Below are 12,249 nucleotides of genomic sequence, written 5' to 3' on the forward strand. Positions count from 1 at the left end.
TGCCCTGCAGACATCCAAAAGATGTAATTGCCCAAAGGAGTCCGGGAACGCTTCCCTAGAAAAAGGAAGGAAGAAAAATGGGCTGGTTCAGGTGAAACGCTAAAACCACCTTAGGCAGGAAGGAAGGCACTGTACGTACCATTACTCCGGACTCCGAGAATTGCAGAAAAGGGTCCCGACAGGACAGCGCCTGCAGCTCAGACACGTGTCTAGCCTATCTAATGGCCACCAAAAAGACAGTCTTGAGAGTCACATCCTTCTCCGAAGCTCGCTTAAGCGGCTCGAAGGACGAACACTGAAGTCTTCAATACTAGCCCCAGGTTCTAGGCCGGACAGGGCAACCGGACGGGAGGACGGAGCCTAAGCACCCCTCTGAGAAAATTGGGCAATGTCCTGATGAGCAGCAAGGGGCAAGCCAGCGACTTTCCCTCAATAACATGATAATGCTGCCACTTGCACCCGCAGGGAATTGTAAGCCAGGCCTTTTTGTAAGCCCTCCTGCAAAAAGTCCAGCACTGTCGAGACTGTAGCCCGCATGGGTGTGATTGCCTTTGAAACACCCCATGCCTCAAACTTGCGCCAGATCAGAGCATAAGCTGCGGAGGTGGACCGCTTGCGGGCCTGCAAGAGAGTGGAGATGACCTGTAGAGTAGCCCTTGTCTCTCAATTGCGCCCTCTCAATAGCCAGGCCGTAAGACCAAATCGGCAGGGATCCTCCCATAGACACCGGACCCTGAACCAAGAGGTTCAGCACCAGGGGCAAATGAACAGGAGCGTCCACCAGCATCCGGCAGAGATCTGCATACCACGGATGCCTTGGCCAATCTGGAGCTATGAGAATCACCAGACCTCGGTGCTGTTGAATCCTCAGTACGACTCACCCTATCAAGGGCCAAGGAGGGAACACATACAGGAGGCCCGAGGGCCAGGGTTGAGCCACAGCATCCAACCCCGCCGAGTGAGGATCTCTTCTTCTGCTGAAAAAGCGAGGTACTTTGGCGTTTGCACTTGACGCCATTAGATCCATTCTGGGAGTCTCCCATTCGGCACAAATTGAAGAAAAACTTCTGCCACTTCCCATTCCGCCGGGTCGATTTGATGCCTGCTGAGAAAATCAGCTTGCACGTTGCTCTGACCTGCTATGTGAGCTGCCAAACAGAAGTGCAGGTCTAGCTCGGCCCAGTGGCAAATCTGAGCGGCCTCCGCAGCCAGGGCCCTGCACTGAGTGCCTCCCTGACGATTTATGTATGCCACCGCTGTCGTGTTTGACAGAACCGGACAGCAAGCCCCTTCAGAGTCTTTTTGAAAGGCCATAAGAGCTTGGAATATCGCTCTCAGTTCCAAGCGATGATGGACCAACCCCGCTTCCATGGGTGTCCACAGACCCTGAGCATAGCTTCCCTGGCAATGCGCTCCCCAGCCCCAGAAGGCTGGCATCTTATCACCAGGCACCAAGAAGGAAGCGCAAGAGGCATTCCTTGGTGCAGCATCGTGTCGGAGAGAGCCACACTCCATACTAAGCCAGGCCACAGGGAGCAACATTAGTCTGCGTTGATATTTCCTGGGCCACGCGAGACCATTGTTGAAGCAGGGCAATCTGCAGAGGCCTCATATGCGCTCTCGCCCAGGCACCACCTCCAAGGTGGCAGTCACCGACCCCAGCAGCTGGACAAAGTCCCAAGCTCATGGGCGAGGCATCCACAGGAGCAGACGGACCTGATTCTGAAGCTTGCACTGCCTTTGGTCGGAGAGAAAGAAACCCCGAGGCCGTGTCGAACCAGACCCCCAAAATACTCGAGAGAGAGGGGGGTCAGGTGACGTTTGGGTATATTGACCACCCAGCCTAGCGCCTGCAGGACTGCCACCACTCTGGCTATGGCAAGACGACTCTCGGTGCCAAATCTGCTCTGATGAGCCAGTCGTCGAGATAAAGAGTGAACTCTGATATCCTCTCGCCTGAGGCAGGCAGCTATAACCACCATTACCTTGGAAAAGGTACGGGGAGCTGTGGCTAGGCCGAAAGGCAAGGCCCGAAACTGGAAATGTTTTCCCAACGCCACAAACACGTCTCTCACCAGGGCACCGAATTCCAGTCGGTAACCTTCTCTGATTAGGTCCAGGACCCACTGATCCGAGATAATCTTGGTCCACTCCTCTAGAAAGAGGGAAAGACGTACTCCTTTTGCAGGCAAGGAGGAGTGGAACGGCGTCCCATCATTGTGGAGGACGCCCCTGAACTCCTGGCCTTGAACCGGCCCCTGCGGAACGTCTGTCTGAGCGAAAGAAGTTCCAACGGGCACGTTGAGAAAACCCAGCAGAGTGCCCCGGGCGATACCTGCGAGCTTCACGGAAGCGAGGTCTGGAAGAGGAGGGAAACACAGAACCTTTGATAGGCTGCCTCGGCCTATCTTCAGCTAACCGCTGGGATTTAGACTCCCCCAGGTCTTTCACAATCTTCTCCAATTCATCTCCAAATAACAGGAGGCCCCGAAAGGGTAGCCTCACCAGCCTTTGCTTAGAAGCCATGTCAGCCGCCCCAATGCCGCAGCCAAAGAAGGCAGCGGGCAGAAACCGCCACAGACATCTGCTTAGCCGAAGCTCTGACCAGATCATAAAGGGCGTCAACCAAAAATGACAGGGCTGACTCCATCCGCGGGGCAACCTCAGAAAGGGGACCCACACCATCGGCGGGCTGTTCCACCGCCTGCTGTAGCCAGGAAAGACATGCCCGGGCTGCATAGGAACTGCAAATAGACGCCATGAAGGCAAGGCCCGCAATTTCAAAGGACTGCTTCAGCACGGACTCCAGCCACCAGTCCTGCATGTCTTTCAAAGCAACCCCTCCCCTCTACTGGGAGAGTGGTCTTTTTTGTCACCGCCGTGACCAGTGCATCCACTTTAGGCATCCCCAAGGGGGCCAAGTGCTCCTCACGCAGAGGGTAAAGCTGACCCATAGCCCTGGCCACTTTCAACGGCCCATCAGGGTCAGACCATTGAGCAGAAATAAGCTCTTGGATGGAGTCATGCACCGGAAAGGTCCGAGTATGCTTCTTAGTACTTGCCATCCTAAGATTAACCTTCAGCAGGATCATCAATCGAGAGGGCCTGCAAGGCGTCAGAAATAAGAGCTGGCAGCTCATCGTGGTGGAAAATCCGGACCGCATTGGGATCATCCAAATCCAGTGGCAAACAGACACCCTCCTCTGGATCATCCGTCCCTGAGGGCCTGCCAGACCCCTCAGACTCCCCACAGCCCGACCACGGGGGGGGGGGGGGGGGAAGGATATGCGCCACTTTCAGACGGGGAATTTACCCGTCTATGTTTAGCGTGTTTCCAACGCTCGGGGAAGGAAACATCTGAAGCAACCCCGGGGCCTCAACACCGGAGGGAAGCCAGGAGGCAACGCGGTGTCAGACAACCTGCGGCAGAGCTCTTTTCAGCATGAACGCCTTATGCATTAAAGCATAAACTCAGGGGAGAAAAACTCACCCTGGCCCTCCGCCTCCGAATTAGGAGAAACGGATGTAGGAGCTCCTCTGGCAGCCTCTAAACGAGGCGTCCCCCTGCACTCAGACTCCTCCGCAACTGCAAGGGTCGAGACCATGTGGCGCTTCCAAAATGGCGCCCGCTGCCAGCTCCATCGAGCGGGAAGAGAAACATCACTCGCCATGCTCCTACTAGCGTGAGCGTCTAAGGAGCATGTTTACACAGCCCCCTGCTGATCTGCGTTTACCACAACGGGAGCAGCGCTTAACTCCTTCAGCAGCCATCGCCCGACTGGAGGGAAATATGGTAATAAAATGGCTCCGGTTAAGCTGCACAGAACCAGAATCTCTGGGAAAAGCCTCAGAACAGCCAAGCAGTAAAAGCGCACTTTTTTTTTTTAATGCTGTGAGGAAAGTTGGAGGCAGGCAGCAACAGAGGGACTCCGGAAAGAGGGGGGAATGGGTAAGGCAGGGAAACTGCGAACCTATATGCTTTTAAAGTGGGCGCCACCAGCCACAACACTCCTGCTCAACTGGCAAAGCACAGGAGCCACCCCAGGCAGTCTGAAATCCAGGAGCTGATCAAGCTACGTCCACACCTGCTGGGAGATAGAGAAATACTGAAGGCAGTTGGGGCTAGCCGTCCCAAGAGGCACTATGGTTTTTCAATGTTCTCTATCTCCACCTGCTGGTAGGCAGATACAACACATCGGTTAATGGATTCATCTGCTGCTGATGACAAAGAAATGGCTATGATTCCTGAACCTGAGGCATCATTAAAGGACTGTATATATGCTAATCTCAACTTTGTTAAATATTTCAGACATATCCATCTATTTGCTCCCATGATATAACTGAATTCTATAATTCTCACTGTATTTTCAAATTGAACCCGAGTTTGCTTGGGATAATGTGGGATATAAATGTAAAAAAAAAAAAAAAAAAAAATCCTTTATCCTCCACCTTTTAAGACACAGCCTATCCAGCTGGTTGGTGATGGCACAAGGAAAGCAAGTTTGGTCCAGTGAAGACCAACTCAAAATAACCTGTTCCTTCGCAAGGCTCTAGTATTACCATATTGAAAATGTGACCATACCATGCCTCTGTGGTTATGTTCCACTAATAAGTTGGCTGGAGACACTGGGGATCATTTTCAAAGCACTAAAAGTTACATAAGTTACTATGTAACTTTGTAAGTCTAAGTGCTGTGAAAATACAGCTCACTGTTGACCCACAAGTTCTTAACTTTTTATGGGTATCTAGATAATTTATTTGTGGTTATTATTTTGGGGTAGAAAGTGATCTTGTATTTGCTCCCTATAGTAGATCATTTCAACTTTTATTTCTCCTGTGATGTACTGCTTACAGATAATATGATTCTCAGCTTTTCCTTCTCTAATTTTGGTCCTTCATTCTTTAATTGGTAAGGATTGTCTGTATTCTATGAGTGACCAACTTGAGAGATTCTGCTGGCATGTAATTTGTGCGTGGAGTCTTGCTTTTCCAATAGGGAGCCTATTGCAGTTCTGTATATTCACAGCTGCTTTTTTAAAGGTACAGTTACTGATATGTGTGTATTCAGAACTGGTGCTGTTAAGCTTGCTACATAGGCTCTGAGAAGCTTTTTGCAGGATTAGTGTTATTCACAAAGTAATTTGGCAGACAATCCTTTGTCCGCTCCTTCCTATGCAGAAGGGGGTGAAGGAAACTGTCAGGTACTCCAGGGACTTGAAATGGTTAATGTCAGCATCAGAAAGGACAGATAGAAGTAGAATCAGAGGAAGGGACAAGATGACTTATAAAATGCCTTAAGCTGTATTAATAAAATATTTGTTATAAAGTTGAGGGATATGTGCCACTGCAGTAATTTTCCAGGATACTGTGATGTGTATCGAAGTTGACCAGACTCAAGTCTACTATAATGGTAAAAAGTTAAGGGATAATGCCAACTTCATTTAAAATTGTCAGTTTTTCCAAGGTTTCCACAAGTGTGCTTGTGGTTTATGTTGATACAGGACTATTTACTTAGAAATCCGTTATCAAGTGCAGTCTAAGGCATTATTAGGAGTATACCAAGCGCTACTCACACCTAGTGGCGCCCCCCCCCCCCCCATGTTAATTCTGCCTCCCAACCAAAAAAAAGTGTCAGGTCTAGCTACACCCCTGCACACAATATCACTGTATATAATCTGACCCAAGAGAAACCTAAAAATTCGGATTGAATCCTTCAAACAAAGGCTACAACCCAAAATGATCTCCAAAACGACTGCCCTCAGACATGCAGAGAAAAGTACTGTAGAACAAAGAAAACCTCAGTCTCTTGTTGTGTGCTGGACAGAAACAGAATAAATCATAAAATGTGTACAGCCACTACTCATAAATTAATAGATATTCCTAGCTCCAGAAATGGCCTTTTGACAACCAAATCTGAAGCAAAAAAAAAAAAAAAAAAAAAGAGAATGGCACTAGTGCTTGCAACACAGTGAACTGCAAATTGTGATAGAGGACCACACGTTGCCTACATAGGAAAAACATTCAGCATAAAGGGACCCTAACTCATGTTGTTTCTCAAATGTTGTGTATATTGTTCAATGGAGAAAATGTGAAGGATACTATATCGGGGGAAATGATTATGGACTTTAGCATTTGTCACATAGGCACCACAACAAAGCAAAATGATACCTCCGTGGGTGAGCAGTTTTCAGAACCTGGGCATTGCAATCAATGACCTATGGTCTTCATTCAACCGAAACTGCACTTACAAAAGTTTTCCAACGACCTGTTTCTGGCCAAATCCAAAGGTCTCTATTCTATCCTCATCCTTTCTCGACCCTATCCGCCGCTTTGACACTGTGGATCACAGCCTACTCCTTGATACACTGTCTTCATTTGGATTCCAGGGCTCTGTTCTCTCCTGGTTCTCCTCCTACCTCTCGAATCACACCTTTAATGTACACTCTGGTGGATCCTCTTCCACTTCTATCCCACTACCAGTGTACCTCAAGGCTCTGTTCTCGGTCCTCTCCTGTTTTCATCTACACTTCTTCCCTTGGCTCTCTGATTTCTTCCCATGGCTTTCAGTACCATCTCTATGCTGACTCCCCCCAGATCTACCTCTCTACCCCGATGTCTCAACCGTCATCCAGACCAAGATTTCAGCCTGCCTGTCTGACATCGCTGCATGGATGTCTCGACGTCATCTGAAGCTCAACATGGCCAAAACCGAGCTTCCCTCTTTCCCCCTTCTCTATTTCGGTGGATGACACTCTCATTCTCCCTGTCTCATCTGCTCATAACCTTGGGTCATCTTTGACTCCTCTCTCTCCTTCTCTGCTCACATTCAGATGCCAAAACCTGTAGTTTCTTACTCTACAACATTAGCAAAATCCGTCCCTCATCTCTGAGCACTCTACCAGAACCCTTATCCACACTCTTTATCACCTCTTGTCTTGATTATTGTAACCTACTTTTCATCGGCCTACCTCTTAGCCATCTCTCTCCTCTTCAATTAATCGAAAACTCTGCTGCGCGACTCATCTTCCACCAAAGTCATTTTGCCCACATTAGCCCTCTCCTTAAGTCACTTCACTGACTCCCTATCCGTTTCCATATTCAATTCAAACTTCTCCTATTAACCTATAAGTGCATTCACTCTGCCGCTCCCCAGTACCTCTCTATTCTTGTCTCTCCCTACGTCCCCCCTTGAATACTCCGTTCTGTAGATAAATCTCTGTCTGTCCCTTTCTCCTCTACTGCTAATTCAAGACTCTGTTCCTTTTCTCACTGCACCTCACTCCTGGAATAGACTTCCTGAGCCTGTACGTCTTGCCCCGTTTTTAGCCGTTTTCAAGTCCAAACTCAAAACCACCTCTTTACCACTACTTTTGACTTGTAACTCACCTTGCCCTGTCCTTTATCCTCACCTCTTTATTCCCTTACCCTTAATTGTTCTGTCTGTATTCCCTTACCCTTAATTGTTTTGTCTGTTTACCTCTTATCTAGATTGTAAGCTCTTTGAGCAGGGATTGTCTTTTGTGTATGGTGTACAGCGCTGCGTATGCCTTGCAGCGCTATAGAAATAAGTAGATAGATAGATAGAATACTAACAGGTAACTAACACAATCAGAAATGTAAGACCTTTGAAGTTGCAGATTAAATATTTCTGACACCAGCTGACAGGACCTGCTTTCCTATCACATTCTAAACCATAAAATTATACTGCTTTGTCACCTAGCCAAAGCAGGTGACTGGAGTTTCTCAGTTCCTCATCCCCACACCTCCCTTTCCCTCAAGGATGTCATTGAATGCTGTCATGTTTCACATATATTTTGATAGTTTTTCAAAATGCATATTGTTAGTCCAAGAAGGTATCACCTTATTTTTCATTCCTTTGTTGTATTTCTATTACCTAAAGTACCCACTCATAATGGAAACAATGCATTAAGTCTAATGTACCTTGGGAATTTTCTTTCCTCATACATATCACTATGCCAAGTCATTTGTGTTCCAGCTACTTGAGAATATTTCTCTTTAGTAGTCCTATAATGTTATACATCTTTTTATATTTACTAGCAGTGTATTTGAATCAATTCATTTGAGTTTGTACATTCTGAGCATGTAAAACACTGGAGAAATGACATTTTAAAAGTGATGCATAGGGAGGAAAACCATGAGTGAAATATAATATAGACTGATGTATTGTTGGCTTCAGTTCACTCCAGGAATACTTCCACTTAAAACTGATACAAAGGAGGCGACGTCTGCAGCTGCTTCTTCAGGAATCAGGAGGGAAACAAGCCCCTTCCCCAGAAATGTGAACCTTTGGCTGGAATTCTAGCATTTTGGGTTTTGTTTTGTTTGCAGAAAGATGTAGGAAAGGGGTCTTTTCAAATTTAATGCAGTGTGAAATCTGAACTGCCTTACTCAACTGAAAGATTACAGATTGGAAATGGTTGTACTGATAGAAAAGTTCAGTTCTAATTGGAGCCTATAGGAGATAATAGGATGGGGGAGGTGGTGATGAGAGGGATACAACTGTATAAAGTTGTATAAGTGACTTGCTATATAGTTTTTATATTGGTGTCTTGAAACAACTGGCTATAAATGGAACGTTGCTTTTATTATGCTGTATACAAATTCTAAACAAAAAGTAAAAAAAAAATTGGTAGTAGTAGGCCATTTTAAAAGTGTTGATACAAGAAATTTTTATTCCAGATTAGCTGTACTTGACCACACCTGATCAGATCTATACATAGAAAAAAAGCAATATTTTTAGTTTGCTAGGAGCCCACAACCCATCAACTCCGATTAAACTAGACTCTTACCTGCAGCCCCCATAAAGTCTGTTGAGTCGGAAAGTAAGCAGGGGCTCCTTAAGATTTCGGAGGAAGTCTTTCAGAAGGCCACAAACAGCGTGAATATCATCCACCTTACTGAGCAGAGGGACAGCTTTCCCACGCAAGAACTTTTCCTTCAGATCTTTCACGGTACGATCACAGCCTGAAACTCTGTACAAGCCAGTCTGCAAGTAAAAACCGATCTTAATATTAGGCGGGTTCTTGCCCTAGTTGACCTATGAAGACCAAGGATTTATCTTGGGTAGGCAAATTTTGATACATGTCCATTACATTTAAATACAGCAGGCCCAAAGGGAACATACACCTACCATCTTATTGTCAATCAATGCAGGAAAAGCCTTGATGGGGTGTACAAGCCTTTTATGTTTTGGAAAAAAATAGTGCATACGGCCACTACCTTGCCCGAGTGCACTTGTTATACAGGCACCCCTTGCAAGCTTAAAGATCAATGGCTCCTTACTAACCTTCTGAATTGCATCACAGCACACACACCAGGGCTATGCAGTATCGCCCTTGCTATTTTGCAATCTCTGTTGAGCCCTTGGTCCAAGTGATGAGATCCAGTTTGGGAATCAAGGGGGATGACTGAGGGACTCTGAACATAAGATGTTGATGGTATTCTTCTTAGTCTGACTGATCCTGAGGAGTCTCTCCATCACAATAATCACAGTGTTAGCTCAGTATGGTGAGGCCTCCAGTTTTAATATGACAAAGTCAGAGATACTAACTCTCAACACTGCAGAACTGTGGAGATGGCTCATCTGAAACAAAGATTTCCCTTTCAATGGCTTCAAAGGTATATTAACATATCTTTGAGTCCATATCACAGCCACCTTGGACAGCTTACATCAAGCTAACTTTCTCCCTAAACTCAGAGAACTAACAGAGGAATCAAACTGGTGGGAGGCTTAATATAGCCTAGGTGGGAAGAATTCAAGTGGTAAAAAATGGTGATCTACCCAAAATCCTTTATTTTGGCCCTTCCTCTACCTATTCCTAAACTCTTTTCTGGTTTCCTCAGTTGAGAAGAAAGATTTTTTTTATATATATATATTTGGGGAACATTCCCTCCAGGGGTGTGTCGAGCCATACTCTTTCAACCTAAACTTAAGAGGAGTATGGGTGTTCCTAGTATTTTGCTTATTACAGGGCAGCTTGATTAAGAGTCCTGGCTGAGTGTCTTTCATGTTTAAAAAAAAAAAAAAAAAAGATTAGTCAGGAACCACCTTGGATAGGTATGAGCCAGAATGGTGATCTTTTGGCTGGCAAAAGAGGATCTCTTGAGGATCGTTAGAAGGGTTCCAAAAGGGATTAGTTAGCTCTTTAGTACATGGTATATGACCCCTACTAAATATTTTCCCATATCAGTTCTATCATCTTCAAATAGCTGCACAATACACTCCCCCTCTTGCCCCCAAGGGCTGGGAACCTGGTGTACAAGTGATTGGCATTCAATGGCTTTCACACCCTGGGGCAATTATGAGAGGATGGTGAATTTCTCTCATTTATGGATTCTTCAAGATGAATGTGGTAAAGAGACGAGAGATTTTTCATTATAGGCAGATCCGAGGACTATACACATTGTAATGCTCGTGGGGAAATTAAGCTTGGAGAAACTATGCTGGAAAGGGCAATGAGAGGAGGCAGAAGTAAGGGTAGTATATCGCACATCTATTTGAACTTAATATATCATAGTCCTCTGCAGAAATACACATCTAAAAGGGAAACTGACTTAGATATTTAAATCCCTCTTCCACCATAAGACCTGTTCAAAAGTTTCCACCGATAGTAATCTTGTTGAAAATGGTTCAAAATTTATCAATGGTATTATATCCCTGTGAAATTGATGAAAGTGTTTCATATGGCCCCGACACTGCTGGAGAGAATGTGGAGGTCGGGGAACCTTTTGGAAATAATGTAACAAATGATACACACAGGGCTGGCCTGCCAAGTGAGGATTGACCCAGGGTGCCAGTGATAAAGGGTGCCAAAAATCCCACTTCAGTCTACCTTCAAACTCAGACAGCACAAGAGAGATTGGACTGCGATTTTGGTGCCCTTTATTACTAGTTCTTCATCTAGTCCAACTGGAGGGGGTGGGGGATGAGAGATGGGAAGATACTGGATCAGAGGTGGGGGCAGAGTGGAGGCACAGATACCAGACTGTAGGTTTAAAGGGAGGGGGGGGGGGGGGGGCACCACAATCCCTTGAGCCAGCCCTGGATACACATGCCATACCCTGGAAGGGCAGACTGTTGCTTACTTCATTTTAAGCCAGAAATTCTGGGTTCAAGGTGGAACATAAGCTGGCAACATCTTTTCACAGCAAGTAAAACAATTTTGGAACAGCCTTTCTTGCTGGCAGTGTTTTGTATACTTCAGAAAATGGATTTTATTTTTCAAAATGTCTATGGCATTGAGACATGGACATTTAACCAAATTTTATAAAGTCTAGTGTATCTATAAGGCTTAGAGAGCCATGCCAAGCCAGGACCCACATTAGGGGGTGGGGGCGCTAGCAATGGGTCAGTGTTTTCTAAATGTTTTGAATTTAGGCATTTCTGGGTTGTAGGGTGGGGGTGGGGGGATAAGAGATGGAAAGTAATTTGTTAATGATGTTCTATTATGTTGTTGATATTCTGCTTCTGTTCTTTATGAATACGTTCATAATAAAACTAAAAGGGAGGTGGATATAGCTTTAGAGATAACTCAACTCTGCTAACTTCATTATAAATCGGTGTTCCTCTGAACCCCAAGTTTTAACCCAATGTCAAGGGGCAGTCACAAATTTGCAGGGTCAAGTAGCATACATTATTGAAATGGACTGATCTGTCAATTTGTAGTGAGTTCCGTTTTCTAGCGATACCAAGGACTCTGCCAAACTAGGTCTTCAGTTAAAACCTACTTACCTCATGCAATCCCCGCTGTTCAATTTCATTTACACAGTGAACCACAATAGGAGGAATCATGGGGGATGTATGGGACACAAAGTCAGCAATGGTGCCCTGAAAAACAGAAGACATTTGAGAAGGTTCATATAGATTCTCTACTTTTTACCTTTATCCTTAGCATTCTGCCCAATGCATTGACAGGATGTAAAGTTTTGAAAACAGTTTCAGAAAAATGTATACAGAACAAAACTACATATCCAGAAGAGCATTTTATCACTTAAGTGCTTAATTTTATGCACAACAAGACCAGCATATTGGGCCACATCTATAAACAGTTTATTCTAGTTTTATCATCAGGCTGGATAGCAAAGTACTGAAGTCTGATCCAAACAACAAGGTAGGTTCTTCCAGATTGCTGAGGAGAATTAAAATCCAGCCCAAATCCTCATAGTAGTCCTCTCTAGCAATCTGGGCAGCAAGTTCAATTGTAATGGGTGGAGAAAAAACAGCTGGTG

At 45.5% G+C, this 12,249-nt stretch overlaps 1 protein-coding gene across 1 annotated transcript in view; it reads right to left on the bottom strand.

Moving 5' to 3' along the window:
* The window catches only part of RACGAP1 (Rac GTPase activating protein 1), a 219,477-nt gene that overhangs the window by 73,494 nt on the left and 133,734 nt on the right, over positions 1 to 12,249 (bottom strand). The window contains 3 exon segments of the mRNA XM_030198223.1: positions 8,811 to 8,827; positions 8,829 to 9,007; positions 11,753 to 11,848. Coding sequence (XP_030054083.1) covers positions 8,811 to 8,827; positions 8,829 to 9,007; positions 11,753 to 11,848 — 292 coding nt within the window.

This window comes from Microcaecilia unicolor, chromosome 3 (genome assembly GCF_901765095.1).
Source record: "Microcaecilia unicolor chromosome 3, aMicUni1.1, whole genome shotgun sequence".
NCBI classification, from domain to species: Eukaryota; Metazoa; Chordata; class Amphibia; order Gymnophiona; family Siphonopidae; genus Microcaecilia; species Microcaecilia unicolor.